General features: G+C 40.7%; 1 protein-coding gene across 2 annotated transcripts in view; it reads left to right on the top strand.

Annotated features, from left to right (window-relative positions):
* Positions 1-23,681, top strand: part of Acadsb (acyl-CoA dehydrogenase short/branched chain) — a 45,839-nt gene extending 22,158 nt beyond the window's left edge. The window contains exons 3-11 of one of the 2 annotated variants that reach the window (XM_021168602.3): positions 209-309; positions 5,871-6,077; positions 7,415-7,585; positions 9,234-9,359; positions 11,577-11,669; positions 14,899-14,988; positions 18,658-18,795; positions 20,940-21,039; positions 21,699-23,681. In XM_021168602.3, the coding sequence (XP_021024261.1) occupies positions 209-309; positions 5,871-6,077; positions 7,415-7,585; positions 9,234-9,359; positions 11,577-11,669; positions 14,899-14,988; positions 18,658-18,795; positions 20,940-21,039; positions 21,699-21,769 (1,097 nt within the window). In that variant the 3' untranslated portion in view covers positions 21,770-23,681. Of the gene's footprint in view, positions 1-208; positions 310-5,870; positions 6,078-7,414; positions 7,586-9,233; positions 9,360-11,576; positions 11,670-14,898; positions 14,989-18,657; positions 18,796-20,939; positions 21,249-21,698 lie in introns of those variants that run through there. The other variant, XM_085841228.1, reaches the window with a different exon arrangement.
* The last annotated feature ends 544 nt before the right edge of the window (positions 23,682-24,225 follow it).

The following is a 24,225-nucleotide window of genomic DNA, read 5'->3' as shown; positions in this document are numbered from 1 at the left end:
TTTGCTTCAAAGCAGGTTAGGGGATTGCCTTTCTGTATGTATAGAAGGAAATTGTAATTTGTATCTTGAAAACCTAAATATAGTCATGTGTGTTTTATGATTTAAAAAGTTTATCAGCAAACTGTTAATGAACTATTTCTTTCTTAACTTAAAAATATCCACTCTATCTATTTAAACATAAACTCATCAGCAATTCTTTTTCCCACAGTCAAAAAATTTGCACAGGAGCACGTTGCTCCTCTGGTTTCCCCTATGGATGAGAACTCAAAAATGGAGAAATCGGTGATCCAGGGATTGTTCCAGCAAGGGGTACGTGTTCCTTAATTCTATTTTATTATATCCTTTTGCCTCCTCTACCCTCTCCTGTCTTCTCCCACCTCTCTACCTACCCAATTTCATTTTCTCTGTCTTTCTGTTTCTCTTTCTCAAAAAAAAAAAGAAAAAGAAAAAAAATTCAAAATAAACAAGACAAAAATACCCAAACCAAAAAAAAAGTACACAAAAAGCAGAGTCCATTTTGTGTTGGCCAACTACTTTTAAATACATCATGTATATTAAAATATATGCAAACTTTTCAATTGAGGGATTATAATAATCTTAGTGAATTCCTCATTCCTAGTCCAAAGTATCTGTGTTTCTTCTCTGTTAAGGTCTTAGTTGATTTTATACAGTTAAAGATTTCTGACTGGATTGACATTTTAAACTGGCAATGTTGTGAAGGAGAAGGCCACTAGCACCTGGTGGGAAGAAGCCTGGGCGCTACAGACTGACCATCCTACCGCACACACACAGGGAAGCTCACCTAAGAGCTGACTAGCTCCATCAAACACTACAGGCCAGAGACACTGTGTGCATTCTTGTTTGTGTGTCAGTCTTAAAGCAGAGCTGATATCTGAGTTCCATGTTAGGCAGATTTCCAGCTTTGTGATTCACACAGTCTTTGTCACATAGCTCTTGTCACCACATATGACATGTAGAAGAGATTAAAATAGAGTTAATCTGGCTATGAGTAGGACATTGTCAGTGTGGGAACTCCAAGGAGAACATCTTTAAAAATCCCCATGCTAATTCCTGGTGTCTCTCTTGTCTTTAGGCTCAAAGGAGTTGTTTGTTTGGTTGGTTGGTTGGTTGGTTGGTTGGTTGGTTCGTTGGTTGTCTTTAATACTAAGTATGTATTCAGTACCACCTTCTTAAATCTTGTCTGTCACCTAATTGAAAAATAACTTTTGGCACCATGCCATATAATTTCATTTCTTCTGGTTTCAATGTGACCAGCTTTTGACGGCTTTTCTAATTTTTTGTTATCAGTGAAATGCTTAGGAAATGGAATCCCCTGTAGAGACATATGGGACCGCACAGACACCTGGTGTGTTAGACAAAGACCCGATGGTTCTTCTCCCAACCCAGTTCTGCTGTCATCATGGACAGACCCCATCACCAGGCCATGCTTCTGTGGGACTACTTTGATAGTCTCACGGCTTGAAAGGCTTGAAAACTGTTCTCCTGGGGTAGAACTTGCATTCAGGGCCATGCACCCGCACTGTCCATCTCCTGAAACTACTCCTGCTTATAGTAGTTCAACTGCCTCCTAACCCCTCATTCCCTGTGTTAGTCACCTGCCACATATTTCCGATTAAAGAGAACTGTGACCTTTATCGAGGAGCAGTATTGCTAACAATTGCTCCCACTCCGAAATCACTATCAGTTCTCCTCCCCTCCCACTCCATTGCAGTTCTCAGCCTTCGTGGTTCTGCCTTTCTGTCGGCTACATCTTCACCCTGAAATATAGCCATAGCCCTAACTCAGCACTGCTGTTAGGAGAGCCTAGAGAGAAAGGAAGCTTCCCCCTTCCTGCTACCAGACCTGGCTCTTACACCACTGCTATATGGCATGTGCCTTTCCTAAAACAAGGACAGTTAAACACAGAGCAGTACTGAGGACATTTCATGTTCCAGACTTAGACATTGAAATCAAACGGCCAACATTTAGTGTTGTGTGTCAGCATCTGTGACTTGTTGGGTGTGTCACTAACCAGGTGTTGTCTGCTAGCCATCTTGGACTTTCTAAAGTGGCCCCAGATAGATGCTCGTGCAGTCATTATCTCTGCTGAGAAGGTTCCGTCAAAAGACCTGCTTAGAAGACTCTGTGCCAACAACTACAAGCTACAGACGTGTTCCCTGGGCGCTGGTTACTCTCTGCATTCACTTATTACATCAAATCAGTAGAGAGGGGCCAGTATGGAAATACCAAAACAGTTCATACTTTCTTTTTTTTTAATTTTTTTTTTATTTTTAATATTTTTATGACATATTTTCCTCAATTACATTTCCAATGCTATCCCAAAAGTCCCCCATAGCGCCCCCCACTTCCCTACCCACCCATTCCCATTCTTTTGGCCCTGGCATTCCCCTATATTGGGGCATATAAAGTTTGCAAGTCCAATGGGCCTCTCTTTCCATTGATGGCCGACTAGGCCATCTTTCGATACATATGCAGCTAGAGACAAGAGCTCCGGGGTTCTGGTTAGTACATCATGTTGTTCCAACAATAGGGTTGCAGATCCCTTTAGCTCCTTGGGTACTTTCTCTAGCTTCTCCATTGGGAGCCCTGTGACACATCCAATAGCTGACTGTGAACATCCACTCCTGTGTTTGCTAGGCCCCGGCATCGTCTCACAAGAGACAGCTATATTTGGGTCCTTTCAGTGAAATCTTGCTAGTGTATGCAATGGTGTCAGCGTTTAGAAGCTGATTATGGGATGGATCCCTGGATACGGCAGTCTCTAAATGGTCCATCCTTTCATCACAGCTACGAACTTTGTCTCTGTAACTCCTTCCCTGGGTGTTTTGTTCCCAATTCTAAGAAGGTGCACAGTGTCCACACTTTGGTCTTCATTCTTCTTGAGTTTCATGCGTTTATCAAATTGTATCTTATATCTTGGGTATCCTAAGTTTTGGGCTAATATCCACTTATCAGTGAATACATATTGTGTGAGTTCTTTTGTGATTGTGTTACTTCACTCAAGATGATGCCCTCCAGGTCCATCCATTTGGCTAGGAATTTCATAAATTCATTCTTTTTAATAGCTGAGTAGTACTCCATTGTGTAAATGTACCATAATTTCTGTATCCATTCCTCTGTTGAGGGACATCTGGGTTCTTTCCAGCTTCTGGCTATTATAAATAGGGCTGCTATGAACATAGTGGAGCATGTGTCCTTTTTACCGGTTGGGACATCTTCTGGATATATGCCCAGGAGAGGTATTGCTGGATCCTCCGGTAGTACTATGTCCAATTTTCTGAGGAACCGCCAGACTGATTTCCAGAGTGGTTGTACAAGCTTGCAATCCCACCAACAATGGAGGAGTGTTCCTCTTTCTCCACATCCTCGCCAGCATCTGCTGTCACCTGAATTTTTGATCTTAGCCATTCTGACTGGTGTGAGGTGGAATCTCAGGGTTGTTTTGATTTGCATTTCCCTGATGATTAAGGATGTTGAACATTTTTTCAGGTGTTTCTCTGCCATTCGGTATTCCTCAGGTGAGAATTCTTTGTTCAGTTCTGAGCCCCATTTTTTAATGGGGTTATTTGACTTTCTGGAGTCCACCTTCTTGAGTTCTTTATATATATTGGATATTAGTCCCTTATCTGATTTAGGATAGGTGAAGATCCTTTCCCAATCTGTTGGTGGTTTTTTTGTCTTATTGATGGTGTCTTTAGCCTTGCAGAAGCTTTGTAGTTTCATGAGGTCCCACTTGTCAATTCTCGATCTTACAGCACAAGCCATTACTGTTCTATTCAGGAATTTTTCCCCTGTGCCCATATCTTCAAGGCTTTTCCCCACTTTCTCCTCTATAAGTTTCAGTGTCTCTGGTTTTATGTGAAGTTCCTTGATCCACTTAGACTTGACCTTAGTACAAGGAGATAGGAATGGATCGATTCGCATTCTTCTACATGTTAACAACCAGTTGTGCCAGCACCATTTGTTGAAAATGCTGTCTTTCTTCCACTGGATGTTTTTAGCTCCCTTGTCGAAGATCAAGTGACCGTAGGTGTGTGGGTTCATTTCTGGGTCTTCAATTCTATTCCATTGGTCTATTTGTCTGTCACTATACCAGTACCATGCAGTTTTTATCACAATTGCTCTGTAGTAGAGCTTTAGGTCCGGCATGGTGATTCCACCAGAGGTTCTTTTATCCTTGAGAAGAGTTTTTGCTATCCTAGGTTTTTTGTTATTCCAGATGAATTTGCAGATTGCACTTTCTAATTCGTTGAAGAATTGATTTGGAATTTTGATGGGGATTGCATTGAATCTGTAGATTGCTTTTGGCAAGATAGCCATTTTTACAATGTTGATCCTGCCAATCCATGAGCATGGGAGATCTTTCCATCTTCTGAGATCTTCTATAATTTCTTTCTTCAGAGACTTGAAGTTTTTATTATACAGATCTTTCACTTCCTTAGTTAGAGTCACGCCAAGATATTTTATATTATTTGTGACTATTGAGAAGGGTGTTGTTTCCCTAATTTCTTTCTCAGCCTGTTTATTCTTTGTGTAGAGAAAGGCCATTGATTTGTTTGAGTTAATTTTATATCCAGCTACTTCACCGAAGCTGTTTATCAGGCTTAGGAGTTCTCTGGTGGAATTTTTAGGGTCACTTATATATACTATCATATCATCTGCAAAAAGTGATATTTTGACTTCATCTTTTCCAATTTGTATCCCTTTGATCTCCTTTTGTTGTCGAATTGCTCTGGCTAGGACTTCAAGTACAATGTTGAATAGGTATGGAGAAAGTGGACAGCCTTGTCTAGTCCCTGATTTTAGAGGGATTGCTTCAAGCTTCTCACCATTTACTTTGATGTTGGCTACTGGTTTGCTGTAGATTGCTTTTATCATGTTTAGGTATGGGCCTTGAATTCCTGATCTTTCCAAGACTTTTATCATGAATGGGTGTTGGATCTTGTCAAATGCTTTTTCCGCATCTAACGAGATGACCATGTGGTTTTTGTCTTTGAGTTTGTTTATATACTGCATTACGTTGATGGATTTCCGTATATTGAACCATCCCTGCATCCCTGGGATGAAACCTACTTGGTCAGGATGGATGATTGTTTTGATGTGTTCTTGGATTCGGTTAGCAAGAACTTTATTGAGTATTTTTGCATCAATATTCATAAGGGATATTGGTCTGAAGTTTTCTATCTTTGTTGGGTCTTTTTGTGGTTTAGGTATCAGAGTAATTGTGGCTTCATAGAATGAGTTGGGTAGAGTACCATCTGTTTCTATTTTGTGGAATAGTTTGTGAAGAACTGGGATTAGATCTTCTTTGAAGATCTGATAGAACTCTGCACTAAACCCATCTGGTCCTGGGCTTTTTTTAGTTGGGAGACTATTAATGACTGCTTCTATTTCTTTGGGGGATATAGGGCAGTTCATACTTTCTTAATAAGAAAGGTTATCAGCGCATACTTAGATTTTTTTATTCCGTTCATTTATGCTTCAAGGCATTTTGCATCTTTCATTGTTATCCAATACCCAAAGTGGAATAAAACCTCTAACATAAATTTATCCTTCTCAAGAAAAAAAAAAAGGAAAAGCAAACAAGCAACCGAAAAATCTAAAGTTTTTATAGACTATTATTTATAGCAAAATAGCTATATCAAATTAAAATATAAATAAAATTTTAAAATTCAGAATGCATATATGGTAGGCTATGGCTATCACTTGGGTGGTGGTAAAGTGCTTGCCTAGCATAAGGGGCCCCAGGTCATCCATGTGTTTGCAGTTTAGTTTTTACAATTTACAGTCTCCCGGTATGAATAGCTTTCTGCACCTGCCTCATCTTTCCTCCTCTGTCTTGGCTTTAGCTGATGGGCATTGAAATTGAAGCAAAATATGGAGGGACAGAAGCTTCCTTCTTCTGCTCTGTCCTAGTGATAGAGGAGCTAGCTAAGGTGGATGCCTCGGTGGCTCTCCTGTGTGACATCCAGAACACAGTAATCAACAACCTGTTTAGAAAACACGCTTCAGAAGAACAGAAGGCCACCTATTTGCCAAAGCTGGCTACAGAAAAAGTAAGTTGAAATGAGTTGTTGAAAATGGATTGGGTCTAAGGTTCCAGTGTTTTCGGGAGAACAGTAACTGCCATATTGACTTTAATTATCCGAGACCACAATGCAACACCATCCATCAACCAAGCAATGCTCAATAAATTACTGCTACCGGAAAAGCACACTCTACTTCTCATTTGTCATGTGGAAACTTAGGAAATAATCATCAGACAATTATTTTTAGCCAGGCATGGCAGAGCATACTTATAATTCTAGTGGTCAGAGGCTGAGGCAGGAAAACTGCTCGTTTGAGACCAGACTAGGCTACATAGCAACTTCCAGGACAGCCTGGGATGTACAGTGAGACCCTGGCTACAAACAAACAAACAAACAAACAAAAATCCAGCATTTTTTGTTTTGTTGTTGTCTTGTTTGTTTGCTTGTTTGTTTTGAGACAGGGTTTCTGGCTGTCCAGGAACTCACTTTGTAGACCAGGCTGGTCTTGAACTCACAGAGATCTGTCTGCCTCTGCCTCCCAAGTGCTGGGATTAAAGGTGTGTACCACCACAGCCCGGCGAAACAACAGTACTTTTATCACAATTCATTTTCCAGTACCTTTGTTGAAATCACTTTCTACTATAATTAATTACATTTCAGCTTGTGGGGTTGTTTGTTTGTTTTTCTGGCTTGAAGCTTACAACAAGCTTCCTGCATTTTTTACTTGAGTTTTGAGATGGCTGCAGGCTCTAACTGTGCTATGGGAAGTCTTAATGAAGGCAGACAAGGAAATGCTGCACAGTAAGCATGTGTTCCTAAGCCTGCATTTTATCTTAGATAAACAGTAAGGGTGCTTCTGAGAAAATAATAATCACAATTCTATTGTGTTAAATATAAACTTTATAAAAATGCAGGATCTCGGTACATACCCTAGGCTGGTCTGAACTCATTATGTAGACCAGGCTGGCCTCGAACTCACAGACAGAGCACAGGAAGCCTGCCATTGCTTCCTGAGTGCTGGGATTAAAGGCATACACCACCATGCCTAGCCCAAATATAGATTTTTTTTTTTGGTATAACTAAAGATTTAACTTACATATGTCCATTTTTTAAAGCTGGACAGTGGCTGCATACACCTTTAATTCCAGCTCTTGCTGGGGCAGAGGCAAGCAGAATTCTGAGTTCAAGGCCAGCCTGATCTATAGAGTGAGTTTCTAGGGCAGCCAGCTCTACACAGAGAAACCTGTCATGAAGGGAAGAAAAAGAAAAAAAAAAACCAACAACAACAACCCACAATGCCCATTTTTTCCCTATGACTTGTTAATATAAAGGATAAATACAGTATTTTTCTCTCACATCTATAGGTAGGGAGCTTTTGCCTTTCTGAAGCTGGAGCCGGTAGCGACTCCTTCGCTATGAAAACAAGAGCTGAAAAAAGTGGAAATTACTACGTCATCAATGGGTCGAAGATGTGGATCAGCAATGCTGAGCATGCAGAGCTCTTCCTGGTCTTCGCCAATGTGGACCCCAGCTCTGTGAGTATAAAGAGAACCTCCTCCCTCCCTCCGTCTTCCCTCCTCCTTCCCTCCCTCCCCCCTCCCTCCTCCCTCCCTCCTCCCTCCCTCCCTCCCCCCCTCCCTCCCATCTTTTCTTTCTTTTTCTTTTTCTTCTTTCATTTCCTTCCTAGGGTTTGTTTTTTACGCTCCTCATTCTATGAGAGTTGAATGATATATTTTTTGTTTACTCATTCATCTAAAATAACTTGTTGGCATAGTTATTTACTACACAGAGGACCATTTATGACTTTTTTCCTAATTCCCTAAGCTTTAATTGGGTAGAACTTTAATTTTTCTGTATAATAATGAAGGATTTAAGTACTTGTAAAATACATTACTTTTAAGAATATTGAAAAAGATTTAAGAGTATTTTAGATGGAAGAAAATCATACAGCAAAATGGTAAGTATGTTTTATTTTGTTTTCTGAATATTGAACTTAAAGCATGGGGGGTCTCATGATCACGTACTTAATAAAAATAATTCCAACACTCACTGTGGGGCATGGAAAAGTACAGGTCGTGGTAAGAGCCCTCTCTAGGCGGCGCTGGCTGCCCTAGAACTCTCTATGTAGAGCAGGCTGGCCTCAGACTCACTGACATCCTCCTGCCTCAGCTTCCCAAGCGCTGAGGTGCACCACCATGCCTGGCATAAGATTCTTGTTTAGTAACTAATGTTCTCCAATTATTCTGGTTCTGTCTGTAGTGCACATGTCGCAATTCAGAGTCCCTTGGTGTTTACTGTCTGTTTTAGCTTTCTTTTCTTTTTGTACATGTGTGCACATGTGTGTTTGTATAGATATGGATGCATCTGTGAGGAAACCAGAAATCAACCTCAGGCACTGCTTCTCAGGAAATGGCCACTTTCGTTTTATAGATTGTCTTTTTAAATTAAATGTGTATATATGTTTGTCTGTGTAAGGGTATGTCCACTGGGTTCAAGGCGCCCAAGGAGGCCAGAAGAAGATGGCAGATCTGCCATAGCTGGACTTACGGGTGACTGTGAGCCACTCGCAATGATGTGGAGAATCTTCTGCAGGAGCAGTTTGTGCTCTAACTATGGATTCCTTTCTCAAGCCCCCAGCTCTGTTTGAGGCAAGGTTCCTCACTGAGACCTGGGCCTCAGTGATAACGTTTACCTGACTGTGTTTGCCTGCCTGGACAGCAAGCCCCAAGGACTCATCTGTCTCTGCCTCCCTAGTACTGGTATCACAAGGGCATGCCACCATGCTCAGCTCTTCAGGCAGGTATTTAGGATCAACAGGCATCCTCAAGTTTGCACAGTGGCACTTTACCAGCTGAGGCATCTCACCAGCCTTGTCACTTTCTTTCACTCTTTATGCTTTTTATTTTTATGTTATGTGAGTAGTTTGTCCGCATGTATGTTTGTGAACCACATGCGTGTCTGATGCTCATGGAAGCCAGAAGAGGGAGCTAAATCCCATGAAACTAGAGTTACAGACAGTTGTGAGCCAGAATGGAGGTGCTGGGAACCAAGCTCTGGTCCTCTGGAAGAGCAGCAAGTACTCTGCTGAGCCGTCTCTGTAACCCCTTAACTTTCTTACTTCGAACTCTTTATAAACAGGGATTTTTAAAGCCTAAGTGATAATCATATTTTACTTTTTTTTAGGGCTACAGAGGCATCACCTGCTTCTTAGTAGACCGAGATACAGAAGGTTTTCAGATAGGGAAACGAGAAAATAAAATGGGCATCAGAGCTTCGTCCACCTGTCAGTTAACATTTGAAAATGTCAAGGTAGGTATTCTAGACTATTCTGTAGAAGATTAATGAGAAATCAGCCTTACGTAGAACCATAGGAAATATATGAGAGAATGGCCCCAAACAGCAAATGGGATAAGTGGGCACTGCACGGAAGAGTTCTTGGTGGAGCTGGTCAGCAGTTAAGCGCTGGCCAAGAGTTGAAGCCCTTTTCTCAGTTATTTCCTATGGAAAACTTTCCTGTACAACCTCTGACCTAGAGAGAAAATGCCAGAAATTAACTTTAATTATTATTATTTTCATTATTTACAACTTATATACTCTGAAACATTTATACTTAAAAGCTTGGCACTTGTGAACCTAACTGCTGGGAGGAATTCTGAGGTTGGTACACCAACGGCCACAAGATGGAGATGTTGCTCAGTAAGAGTGGAAAGCAGGCAGGTTACACTCCACAAAGCAGGATCTTCCTCAGGATGCTGGAGCCTGACTTGGGCACACATGTTCCACTGCTCCTGGATCTTTGTGGGCAGCTGTGTCTGGAGGAACTGAGCTATTGTTACAGATATCTTTGGGCCTCTCTCCTTCCTTCTTCCTACTTGCCCTTAACCTGTCCATTCCTCCCTGCTCTCCCTCCTAACTATTTTCTTTTGTTTCTAGTATTGATTTATTCCAAGTATTGATTATTGAGGATATTTTGCTGTATGTATGGCAATGTTGTTTTGCATGTGGTGTGTGTGTGTGCATGTGCGTGTGTGTGCACGTGCACGTATATGGTTCATGCACATGTGCATGTGTGTGCGCGTGCACGTGCACATGCACATGTGCATGAACCATATATGTGCCTCGTGCCCTTGGAGAGCAGAAAAGAATGTAGGATCCTCTGGAACTGGAATCACAGATGATTGTGAGTAGCCATGTGGGTGCTGGGAAGAGAACCTGGATCCTTGCAAGAGCAACAATTCCCCTTAGCCACTGAGCCATCTCTCCACTTCTACTATTAACTTTGTATATTATAAGGAAATATTATAGCTTATTTCTCCTTCCTTCTCTCCTACTTACTGGATGGGAGAGTGCACACTCACACACCTCAGTAGACTTTTCTAAATATGAATCATTTCAACAGAAGAGCAGCTTATTACTCTTGCTTTTGAAGATACTTCATGTTTCTGTAGTTTCTAATGAATTATCTTAACATGATTAACATACAAATAAGAATTGGAGGTAACTTGTTACGCATATATGTTATTGACAAAGTATGTAAAATTCCCTTTTTCTGAATGTACTCATTCATTAAGTAGATTGTGCTTAGGCTGCGGAGGATGCACGAATGAGCAGCACAGACTTGGGAGAACGGTCAGGAGACGCACAGATGTCAGCAGGCAATCAAACTGGAGGGTTTAGTTTGGTTCTTTGGGTTTTTTTTTTATTAGATATTTTCTTTATTTACATTTCAAATGTTATCTCCTTTCCTGGTTTCCCCTCTGGAAACCTCCTATCACTACTGCCTTTCTCCCTGCTGACCAAGCTACCCATTCCTGCTTCCCTGTCCTGGCTGTCCCTCCCCTATACTGGGGCATCGACAGGACCAAGGGCCTCTCCTCCCATTGATGTCCAACAAGGCCATCCTCTGCTGCATATGCAGCTGGAGCCATGGGCCCCTTTGGTTGGTGGTTTAGTCCCTGGGAGCTCTGGGGGGGGGGACTGGTTGGTTCATATTTTGTTCCTCCTATGAAGCTGCAAACCCCTTCAGCTCCTTGGGTCCTTTCTCTAGTTCCTCCATTGGAGATCCTGTGCTCAGTCCAGTGGTTGGCTGTGAGCATCCACCTCTGTATTTGTCAGACACTGGCAGAGCCTCTCAGGAGACAGCTATAATGTTTTAGATGTATTTATTTTATTTTCTGGGTATGAGTGGTTTTGCATGAATGCGTGTGTGTGTACCACCTGTGTCCTTGTTGCCTGCGGAAGTCAGAAGACGATGCCAGGTCCCCTGAAACTGGATATGGATGTTGTGAGCAATCACGTAGAGTGCCAGGAGTTGAATCTGGGTCCTTTGGAAAAACAAGTGCTTTTAACCACTGAGTCATTTCTGCAGCTTTTCTCATTGAAGTTTACTCAATTCCATGATTGAGCAAGGTCACACAAATGGGGGAGATTCAAGTATGTGTGTGTAATTACATGCTATGTATATTTAAAATCAAAATAAGTGATGTAAATCTAAATTTGGAAGTAAGTATACATTTGTATTTCCAGGTTCCAGAAACTAATATTTTGGGGAAAATTGGGCATGGTTATAAGTATGCCATAGGAAGTCTTAATGAAGGTAGAATTGGAATTGCTGCACAGGTAAGTCTTCTTAGCTCCTTCACATTTTGAGCCAATTAAGATAAAAATGAAAAATAATAAAAAAAAGAATTGCAATAAGACAATTGATTATCTGGAAGCTTTTGAACACAAGGTGGCAGCCTGTCCTAGCATGAGGGGAAAGAATGGCTTCAGGTTATTTCTCTCAAATTCTACTTTGGTCAATTATGTAAGTGCCCAGAAAATCAAACAATGGCCTATTCAGAGCTCTTTTCTGCTTTGAGAACATTAAAGCATTATCTAATGCTAGACCAGTAACTTCCAAATATATTACATATTAAATAATGGCATCTGTTTTTCAGTTAACTTTTCAAAACCTGAAATTCATGCTTTCAGAACATTTTAAAATTAAGAGCACTCATTCTATTATATAAGAATGTATATTCTATTATGTAAGAATGTATATCCATATATTCATATATATTCTATTATATAAAATCCATACATATGTATTTACATATACATATATGTATATATACATATATATTCTATTATGTAAAGTTCTATTCATATATATATATATATACATACATATAACCCTAATCCCAACCCTTAATATATATTATATCATATCATACATACACATATATATGTGCATGTGTGTGTGTAATTCTGATTACTCTCTTTCCACTCTTTCTCTTATCTCCTTCCCATCCTTAGCAACACCACACCCCCTCATCTTACCAGACTGAATTTTGTAACTATTGGCTATGTTTAGTGATCCATTTCCAAGGCCATCTATGTGAGCATTGGAGCCCAGTGGAGTCAACTGAAGGCAATGACTGACCCTCAACCTAAAATCTGTCAGTAACGGGTAGTTCAACATTGAGAGTTGGCACCCCCTAAGCGCTTCCTGAACCTATCAATAGTCAGATATATATTTGTTTTTAAGCAGTATCTAAGATTTTCTAACTTAAATCTTTTAGATTTTGATATAAAGTATATCTGTTAGCTGTTAAAATAGTTAAATGTTGAATTATTACTCCACATTTTTTTTCCTGCTATTCTTTACTACATTAACAAAATGGTGCCCGCCCCCCTTGAGGGGAGAGATTCTGAGGACTGAATCTAGGACCCTAAACATGCTAAGCATCAGCTCTACCTCTGAGCTATACCTTCACCCTAACAAACTATTCTTAGATCAAAATTCAATTTTGGCTGCTAACAAAGCTAAAAGAGTACTTCCATACCCGTGCTTTTAAAGGTTTTCCTGTTGTACAACTTGATTGGATACAGCATTAGAGCTCTAACATGAAGCCTTAAGGTTTCTAGATACGCATAATATAGATGTTCTGGCCATGACGTCTATGATATGAGATTGATTCCAATTACTCGCTATTATCTTATAACCCAGTAAAGTGCTAAATAAAGCAGGCACGTGCTGAGTCTCAGAGGAAGAGGTACATGGAACAGTGAACTGGAGTCACTGTTCTTCAAAATCCTGCAGTTGCAGAGAATTTTCTTCTTTATTGTTTAAAATGGAAACATTCTCCCAAGATAGAAATGCAAGTTTTCCTTCACAGTGGGTAATGTCAGTGTTTAAGTCAGTGGTGTTAGCACTTGCCTGTGATCCCAGAGGCTTGAGGCAGAAGGGTTGAGAGTTTGAAAATAGACATAGCAAGTTCAAGGCCAGTGTGTGTACATAACAAAACCTACATAAAAACAAAACAAAAACAAAAACAACAACAACAAAGTCAGGGCTTAGAAGGATAACTAAGCAGTCAAGAGCACTGGCTGCTCTTGTGGAGAACCCAGGTTTGATTCCCAGCAAACACATGGTGGCTCACAGCCAGCTATAACTCCAGACCCAGGCCATCCAGTGTTCTCTTCTGTCCTCTGCAGGTCCTGTATGCACCTGTTACACAGACATACATGCAGACAAAACACTCATACATATTAGAAAATGCTGAAAAGAAAAAAGGGCTGGTGAGATGGCTCAGTGGGTAAGAGCACCCGACTGCTCTTCCAAAGGTCCAGAGTTCAAATCCCAGCAACCACATGGTGGCTCACAACCATCCGTAACGAGATCTGGCGCCCTCTTCTGGAGTGTCTGAAGACAGCTACAGTGTACTTACATATAATAAATAAATAAATCTTTAAAAAAAAAAAAAAAAAAAGAAAGAAAAAAAATTTAAGAACCCAAACCAGTCTTCACATTAACAGAGGCTTACATGCTGACTGATGACATCATCTATAAACACCAAAACTTGCTGCCTCATTTTAACTTGAGGTTTGTGGGGGCATTGTCCCCTTAATTTTGGATATAATCTTCTGTTCTCCAGAGAATACTAAATAAAGGCTAACAGAAAGTGTGAATGAACACTAATGAAATATTGATGTTTGTGAGCATTTCCCCCCAAAGCTTTAACTATTGATTTTTTTCTATTTCTTTTTTTTAACCCTACATAGTTTGACATAATTAGATAGTGATTTACTAGCTACCTAATGTTGAAGTTTAAAAACCATTTTTAAGCCCGGATCGTTCGATAGTTATAGAAATTAGTTAGCAGTGAGACAGTTCAGCTAAAATTGTGACCACCTTTTAACTTGTTCTTCAAATGTGGAAATTAGTGTTTTTACCAGATTCTCTCATCAGTTGTCTGAACCCCAGTTAAGTCACTCAGGGAGGTTTTGAAACGCTGATGTTTAGGCCACGTCCCCTCCTCCCTCTTCCTCCCACTCAGTGGTAGAGTGCTAGTCTAGCAGGCTGGCACCATGGATTAGTCCCTCTGTACTTCAGAAAGCAAAACAAACAAGCAAGGCAACGAAGTGACTCCAGATTTGACTCTGAGGACTGGAGACAGAGTCTGTAGTCTTGAGTCCATTCCAGGCTAAGCTACAGCTTGCTTCATGCCTGGAGAATCAGAATTTAATGATGAGGACTCCTGAGCAGAATCCTGGTCCTACAAACATAGCTGTAGCCAGAATTTGCTAGAATTAAATGCACATACTCTTGCATATATGAAGAGAGTCCACATTGTCTCCACATGATCAGATACATTGACAAAGGTACATAGTGAATACCCAAGGTACCTGCCAGCTCTGCAGTCCCCTCCTCACTTCCCGCCCCGCCCCCTGCCCCACCCCACCCCGCCCTGTCCTGCTTCAGTCTCCCTGTGAAAGGAATGTGCTACTTAGGCAACTAAAGGCATAAACTTGTAACAAAATACATTTTGATCTTTTGGTTTTTTTCTCTCTTTTCTTTAAACAGATGCTAGGACTGGCCCAAGGATGTTTTGACTACACTATTCCATACATTAAAGAAAGGATGCAGTTTGGCAAACGAATATTTGATTTTCAGGTGTATATAATTAAACTCTGTTGTCTTGGACTTTTCCCCTTCCTGTGTGTAAAGCCATGGAGGGAGTTCCCTAAGGATGTTCTATTGGGAGGAGAAATAGGTCTCATGGGATACACTGTGGCCATCTTAATCTTTTCTAAGGGCAGAACCATAGTCCTTGAGGCCAGCTGATGTATGTTTGGGATGCCTTGTGGGCACTGTAGAGCTGTCTCCTCACCGACTTCAGAAGTCCGGTATCCCCTAGGTTCAAGCCTCGCTCTTCTGTGTGCAGGTTCATATGATTTTCTCTGAAATGCCTGGCACTAGAAATATTTTAGGCTTCAGGTATTTGCAGAGTTCAGGACATTTTTGTGTACATGTAAGATAGCCTGGGGATGTGAGATAAATCTAAAAAATCTTCATTTATATTCCTTATATGCCCTATATGTAGCTCTGAGGTAATTTTATATAATACTTTTAATAATTTTATTTATGAACGAAAAGGTCACGGGTTGAACTTTCTACTTGTGGCACCATCTTGATGCTTAAAATGTTTCAGATTTTGGAGCATTTTGGGTTTCAGATTTTCAGATTAGAAATGCTTGCCCAGTAGGAGCTGTAGCTCCTGCCGTCATCTCCTTCCTATACAAGAAAACTGGAGCACATAGAAGGTGGGCTCCCAAAGTCATGTAGTTGGCTTCTAGCTTCCAGCAAGAAGGGCCGGCCGACAGTGAGACAGGTTAAAGGGGGCTTTTGATTTTCCCTGTAAGCTAGGATCGGTCTCTCTCTATATGCTCAGGGTCAGGAAAACTACTAAGTATAGCAGTGCTTGCGTTTTCACAGCCTGTTGGGATGTCTTTATTTTTTGTTTTCAGGCAGAAATTTAATATTAAGAAATTCAGTCATGCCAGGCATGGTGGTATATGCCTTTAATCACACCCCTCAGGAGGCAGAGGCAGGTGGATCTCTGTGAGTTTGAGGCCAGCCTGGTCTACATAGTAAATTCCAAGACAGCCAGGACTACATAAAGAAACCCTGTCTCAAAACAAACAAACAAACAAACAAGCAAAAAAAGGTATGAGGGACAAAATAGAAATTTATCATTAACTGTATAAAGCTTTGGTAAGAGTCGGTAGGGTTATATCCCACTATCCTCTCACTAAAATGACATTTTTTCACTTGGGTGTGTATCAATGACATCCTTGTCATCTCTAGACTTCAGAGACTTAAGGACAGGCCTAGGCAGCTCATTCTTACAACTCTCGGTTCTTTATTCTGCATAGACTTGAGCACTGCCCCAGGCAATGCTTTCTATTTACAGTACACTCAGGGACCTGTATCTAGCTATCATGAGTTGGGTTTTTGTTTTGTTTTGTCTTGGGGTTTGTTTGTTTGTTTGTTTGTTTGTTTTTTTCAGTTTTTTTTCAAGGCATACCACTGTTACCTTTCTGCCTTCTATGACAGCTCATGTGTTCTAAACCATTGGTATACCATGGCGACAAGTTTAACTGGCACAAAGATATTTTTTAAAAAAAGGATTAAAATCTCAGAATTCTGCACAGAAATATATCAGAACCTGTATAATAATGATATTGGCATAAAACAGCCAAATTGACTAATAGGCAAAGACTATATAGGCCAGCAATAGACACATGCCAGTTTGTACACTGATACATGGTGGAAACAACCTTGTAGGCCACAAAGTGAGACTGTTCTCTCCGTGTGGGAAAAAAATGAAAATATCTTTGCTGCTGCTGCTTTTTTTTTTTTTTTTTTTTTTTTTTTTTTGCTAGAGAAAGTACCCAAGGAGCTGAAGGGGTCTGCAACCTTATAGGTAGAACAACAATATAAACTAACCAGTACCCCCAGAGCTCCTGCCTCTAGCTGCATATGTAGCAGAAGATGGCCTAGTTGGCCATCATTGGGAAGAGAGACCCCTAGGTCTTGCAAACTTTAGATCTTTGCTTCTTACAGCAGATAGAATTCATATACAGCAAAGAAACCATGTTAAAAATAAAAGTTTAAGCCGGGCGTGGTGGCGCACGCCTTTAGTCCCAGTACTTGGGAAGCAGAGGCAGGCGGATTTCTGAGTTCGAGGCCAGCCTAGTCTACAGAGTGAGTTCCAGGACAGCCAGAGCTACACAGAGAAACCCTGTCTCGAAAAGCAAAAAAAAACAAAAATAAAAGTTTAAATTTTTAAAAAGAAGTAGGAGACTGTGTTTATAGCAGTAAGGAAAGAAGGGATTTCATAAGTGAAACATAAAAAAGACTAATCGTAAAGGAAAAGAATTGGTGAATTTTTCAGGACCAGCCTTGGCAACATAGCAAGTAGGAAGCCAGCCACCAGTCAGGACAATATACCAAGACACTTCTATAAGTAAATAAATAAATACAAAGAAAGGAAGGAGAGAAAAAAGAAAGAAAGAAAAAAATATAAGCAGAGAATTTGTCTACCCAGTTTATTTTCCTCAAGAAAGATGTCCTAAGTGGGCAGGGCTGGAGGGGTAGGTTGGTGGTAGAGTGCCACTTAGAATGTAGCATAAGACCCTGTGGTCAGTGCCCACAACACAAACAGAGAGCATAAGTGAAAAGACATGTCTTAGCAGGGAGGTATTCGTTCTGCATAGGCCTGCAGGTATCTATCCCATTAGTGTGATGCTTCATAACTTATATATCTCCAAAAGCCTTTATGCACATCAAAGTAGTATAAATACTAAATATCACAGAAAGAAAAGAATCTATCTGATATTTACAAATAGCCCCCACTGCCCAAGTTTTTACTCCTTTCATTTTGGAAAAACTTTTCATTAATGGGATTATTAAATAAGTGCTTTAATTGAGACTGTCTTAATTTTCATCACCTATTACTGAAATAATTTAATTGACATCTATTGTTAGACTCAGGTCATGAAGACAAGGAATTCTGGCTATAGTGTTCAGTGTTGTACCTCCCATTGCTCAACACAGGATTAGCATATAATAAGTGCTTGAATGGTGGATAGGTTAGACATGAGAAACATTCCAGTCTGTAGTCAACATTGAGGCTATATTTGTAGCAAACCACATCGCAGAGACTTACTAGTCAGCAGCCATAGGCTAAGCACCAGGTCTGGTGAGATCCCTGTCTCCAGAACTGAAGGGGAGAGCCACAGAGGGGGGAATCTACAGCTGCCATCTCTTCTTGAACATTGGAGTACACTCACATTGATAAAGTTAGTTGAAGGAAGAAAATTGGTGCTACAAAGATTCTTTCATTATTTCTCAGCTAGTAACTTGTAATGTGTTGTGGTCATGTTCAAAAATCAAAATTTTCTTATTCAGTCAAGCAAAGAATATTTGAAGTTTTGTTCTATTGGGTTTAATATAGGCCATTTATCATAAACAGTTGAAAATAATTAATAAATTTTAGAATCAAAGTTTTAAAACCTAACCTTTTACGGTGCTGTTTAAAATCTTAACAAACTATGAAGCATTACAAGAGTTTTGAAATTTTTCAAAAAATAATTCATAATACCTGTAGTATATTATTATTTCACTTTAGATTGCAGACTTAAGGTATTTAAAAGGATTGAATTTGGATTTCTTTGGGGACGGATTATGAGTCTGTGAGCGTTGTATATCTAACTTGCAGTTAGAAGTAAACTGAGTTTTGCAGATTGTCATTTTCTAACATGGATCTGAATGTTACAGGGGCTCCAACACCAAGTGGCTCAGGTGGCCACCCAGCTGGAAGCCACACGGTTGCTAACATACAACGCTGCTAGGCTCGTAGAAGCCGGAAGGCCATTTATAAAAGAAGCATCTATGGCCAAATATTATGCATCCGAGGTAAATTAGAAGGAGTTATCAGCCTCTTTTTTTTAAATAAGTGAGATTATTAGTCTTTCACTTGGGAATGTTGATTAAGCTTATGCTATCCTCCAAAAAAGAGAATGCACACTTTCCACTTCCTGCAGTAGAAGGGCAAGGGTAGAGCTGCCGTGGGAAGATGTGTTGCTTCTATGCTGTCTCTGTGTTTCCGTGAATGGCCAGTTCAGGTCGAAGCACACTACCCCAAGCCCATAGAGGCCTCCTCTGAGTGATGGCTTCAAGCCGTGGTTTCAAGTTGGGGTACAATGAGTTACCATGGAGGACATGTTCATGCCAGGACCATAGGAGACCAAAAGCACCGAGAAAACATGGCCTACATGTGTAACATCTTCTACTCAGCTATATCCATTCTCTGTGTTCACGTGGAACTATGGCAAGAGAGTTGAGCCACTCTATGGGGCAGGCGTCTCCCAATCTTGACACTGCGTCTGATATTTGGATTTAGGGGAAGCCGACCTTTTAACCTTCTCCAGATGGGATGAGCTGCTTTCGTGGCTTTCCTGGGGGACACATAGCCCCTGGGCTACAGGTTGGATACACTGACAGATACTCACTTAACCCTTGCAGCTCCCAAAATGAGAGGCTGCCATGAACTGGGGTCAGTGTAAAAGAAGAGAAGAAACTGGGAGGGCAGGCTAGTCTTAGAGGACAGGCAGTTTGACTGTTTTAATTGGGTTTCAAGGCTGTCCAGAGAAAGCCTAAACCCTAGTCTGTCTGTCTGTCTGTCTGTCTGTCTCTCTCTCTCTCTCTTGCTGTCTCTCTCTTTCTTGCAGTCTCTCCGTCTCTCTCCCGCCTCTCTGTTTCTTTCTCTGCCACCTATCTGTCCAGGCAACATCATTTCTTAGCTGAACTCCTGGGGCACCCAGCTTCTTTCATGGTCCTTATTGCTGTCCCCAGTCCAATCTTGCTGTCTTTTTGGTGGCCATGTCACTTGGAACTTTTCAGTGACTTCTCACAGTAAATAGAACTAATATTCATATTGGTTTCTGAAAGTGCTATAGCAAGCAAATTTCCCAAAATGTAGTGTTTTAAAATGTGCTTTTATCAGCTGCCACTTTGGCAGGTCAGAAGTCTGAAATTGGCTTTACAGATATCAAATAAAGATGTTCGCAAAACAGGCTTTCTAGAGGCTCCAGAGAACCTTCCAGCTCCCAAGGGCCTGGCTCACATCCCTTTGTTCATCTTCATGGCCAGCAATGTAGCATATTCAAAGGACTCCCTTTCCCTCCCCCTCTCCCCCTCTCCCTCTCCCCCTCCCTTTCCCCCTCTCCCTCTCCCCCTCTCCCTCTCTCCCTCTCCCTTCCCCTTCCCCTCCCCCTCCCCTTCCCCCTCCCCCTCTCTGTCCTGCCCCCCCCCCGTTGCTGTGGTCAGCCTGCCTTCAGTGACTAGCTGTCCAGCATCCTTCCTCATTTACAAGCACTGTTGGGATTATGTGCTCCATCCCAATAACCCAGGATAATTTTCTTATTTCAGATCCCAGCTGCACAGCCCCTCTGTTGCCAGGTTGGATGGCACATCCAGTTTCTGGGAATTGGGATCTCTCTGGACATCCTTGAGGAGCCATTACAATAGTCAAACTGTTTGCCCACCTCTCAGGGCCAGCCCACCCTTCCAGTGTCTTCTTCCTTCTTCCTTGCTGGTCCCTGAGGCCAGTGGGGCCCTGCTCTATTTGGATTCTTTATACACGTTGTGTTGTTCCTTAGCTTATACTGCCCCTAACTGCTGTTGTAGGCCTCAGCCAAGCTGTTTCCTCACAACAGTTTTCCTGATAGGCTCTTCTGCTCTCTGCAGCTTATAAAATCTGTGTCAAATGTTTTAACGTCTCTCTAAATGACCACAAGGACCGAAAGGGTAGTGTCTGTCTTCCCCCACCTTCAGTAACTATCCGCTAAGAAATGATGCCTGTTGGCAAGCGTGTGCTTATGAACAAGTCTGGTTTCTTTTTCAAAAAATAAAAAAAATCTATGATTTGATGGGGAATTTTAGAGAAATAACTGCAGCCCTTCCACTTGCTAACAGTGAATGTGTGCTCCTAAAAATCTCACTCCAAGACTCACCTTGTACAAAGTTCTGGTCTATAACCTGCTCCCTGCCTTTGATAGGTTGCTGGGCTAACAACAAGCAAGTGCATCGAGTGGATGGGAGGGGTCGGCTACACCAAAGATTACCCTGTGGAGAAATTCTTCCGTGATGCCAAGATCGGTAAGCAGGCTTTCCATGGTCTCCTGTTTTATTTGCCACTGTGGGTATTTGGGCTATTGTGTTTGTCGATTTTATATTACTGCTACTTAGGTAAAAGCATTTTAATCTCTACAGAATGTTTATTGACTTTTCTTCGTGGCTGGATTTCTTCCTATCAGAAAAATGAATTTATATTTCTAAAAACATCAAATTGACTCTTAAAATGCCTCCGTAGACCTTTTAAGAGAACTGCGACAAAATGCGCTATCTTCATTTTCCTGTTACAGAAGTTGTTGGTATTTACCATTCCTAGAGTCTAATACTGCTCTTTGAAGTATGGTTCTAATTTCAGAAGGCAGCTGCCTCATCATGCCTGAGTGCTCCAGTGCTCCACCAGCAGCGAGGAGAGCAAACTGCAGGCAGCCCTGAAAGCTGCCCGGTCCTTAGAAGCAGCTGGGCTTGCACACTGATGCTCTAAGAGCCAAGTCCTCAACTGTTCAGAGCTGGTGTTAGTGAGCTGCAGATCAAATGGGAAACTGTCACCCTGTCAGAATCACTTTAGAAACTGAATCCTGTTACTGAGAGCAAGTGCAGCGGTGGTGGCTTCCATACTCATCTCTGTGCGGTTCTCTTCAGCTGTGGGCACGCTCCTAATTGTCCCCTTTCTCCTTTTGTTTCAGGTACAATATATGAAGGAGCTTCCAACATCCAGCTGAACACCATCGCCAAGCACATCGATGCAGAGTACTGATGTCTGTGGGCTGGGCCCTCTGGGTCACTGGCGCACCATTCCCAGCTGCTGTGCCTTATTGAGCAGGGTCTAGAGCAGTGCAGCGCTTCCTTGGACTCCCCTTGTCCTGGTCTCAGGCCTGGATTTTGTTCCTGTCTCTTTCCAATCTACTCTAAAACTGTTTCCAAGCTTCTGAACGCGTATTTCTCATCCTAATTGCAGAGTATACAAAAGTTTCACTCTACCAGCATTTGGGAAGAAGAAACCATTTGAGGTATTGGTATTGCTGGCAGAAATATATATATATATTTGTATTTATATTTATATTCCTACTAAATCTTTGTACTGTGGTATGAGCCAGAGGAGCATTTGTTACACTTGGCAATTTTTATTCAATACTTTATAGATTCAGTAGTAAGTTGCTAAACAAGGTAGAAACTGATAAAATTTATTTGGAAAAATCTAGAACTCTTAGTTCTAAATATCAAAGAAATAGTAGAAAATAAAAAATGTAGCTTGTAGGCCATATAATTGACAATAACAAAAGTCCCAAATGTTATTTTAACCAACAAAAGCAGTATGTTTGGCTGCTATAATTGAACTAAATGAAAGATGTATTATGTGGTGGCTTTTAGCAGCTCATTTAAAAAACATGTCCCTGTATTAGTTTTCAACTATAAAGTTTAAGTAATTTGCCCTAATCATCTGAAAATAATTTATTAGATCATGCACTATTTTTCGGTAGTATGATTTATTTCTGTATTTTAATTGAGTATTTTCCCTCAAACTTGGTTATTGGACTTTATCCTAAATAGTAATTAATTGAGAAATTCAATTTTGGTTTTCAAAATTGATTCTTAAGAGAAATATACCCCCATAAGAAAATAATATCGCAATCTCATAAGGATAGGGAAGGGAGACTTGGTAGTCTCCCTTCAGTATAAATATATGTAGTCATTTATATAGTATATTAGATAATTTTATATTTGTGAAGACAAAGATCTATGTTTTACAATGTAAATGAAAAACAGGCAAAGCCTAATCAGATATCCAGCTGGTGAAGCCATTGATCAGTGTTAGGGATTTACAGTCGGGAGAAGACCCTCTAGTTGCAGACCCTGAGTCCTCTGGAGAGAGAAGTAGACAGTAGACAAACGAGTTTCACATTTCCAGAGGAAACATCACAAGTTAGATGTGAAAACTGCCCGCGGCTCACGCAGTTGCTGGAAATAATCGTTACTTCTAGATAGAAAGTATGTCAGTGCTTTTGCAAAAGGATACTGTTTATTAAGAAACTTGACATTCTCTTGGTAATTTTGCTTTGCACAGTTAATGTTTATTGAGCTAAATTAATTTCCACAATGCAAATCATAGTTAAATATGCAAGGTTGTATAAATACAGTTGAAATAGGAATTACATTAAAACAGTAGGAAGAAATAAAACAAATTTAGACCTTGAATCCAAAGAGATAAGGTCTACTTGACTTTCAAATGGGGGAAATGATGAAAGCCCCTCACCCAGTCTTTCAGAACAGACAGATGAGTGTGATAAGAAAGGAAGGGGTGGATGCAGTCCCCTGACAGGGCAGACACCTTCCACTCCTGTAATAATGTAAAAGAGGAGGGCTTAGAGATGATGCGGCAGCGGGAGTCAGGATGAGTAAACAGCCTGCCTTCCTTTCCTAGACTCATGGCAATCCTCCTGCTTCACGTGTAACCTGGGCTGGCCGCAGATTCATGGCAATCCTGCTTTCAGGCTTCCAGTGCTAAGATTGCATGTCTGCACCCCAGCTCCCATCTCTGACTTGTTGGTTTTGAAGTCATGCCCACGATTACAGCTTTGTCAATTGTTCTCATTTATTTCTATTTGTTTTGCTCTATGTAGTTCCCAGTTATGTTTTTAGGGGTAATAAAGTTCATGGCTGTTGGATCATCTTGGAGAATTCTCCCTTTTTATGAGATAGTCTTTAAAATTAGTTTTGTCTTTATTTCAGTTTTGTTAAATATACAGTTATTCCTATTTTTGTTTTTATAGCATTTGCAGTCTTTTCCCATATACTCCAACTTTCTTGTTTAAGATATTTTCAACTTCATGTAGGTAGGATTTAAACTTTCCTTTTACCTCATCCTTAGTCATCAGGACAGAAGAAAAGAAACTTCCCCCAAGTCTCTAAACCAAGAACTAGGTGTCTGCTTTAAATTGAGTGAGTGAGCTATGACTTGGGCCAAATCCAGTGTACCTTCTATCGGCACTGCCTATTTTTGTCACAGCCTATAATAGGTTTCTGTGCTGTAAATGGGTAGTAAAATGCATGACATAGCTTCAAATAAGAACAGGTTTCTGTTTAAGCAATATGTAAATAACACAATGTCTTTGATGTTGACTTTTGCTACAAAGCCTAAAATATATTTACCTTTTGGCCCTTTAAGGAAAAGGTGTCCATTCAATGACTACCTCTGTGTCAGATTTCTCTTAA

Source organism: Mus caroli, unplaced genomic scaffold (assembly GCF_978045245.1).
Source record: "Mus caroli unplaced genomic scaffold, Mus_caroli_1 scaffold_8, whole genome shotgun sequence".
NCBI lineage: Eukaryota > Metazoa > Chordata > Mammalia > Rodentia > Muridae > Mus > Mus caroli.
The sequence above is the reverse complement of the archived record's forward strand: the minus strand, read 5'-3'. Positions and strand labels throughout refer to the sequence as shown.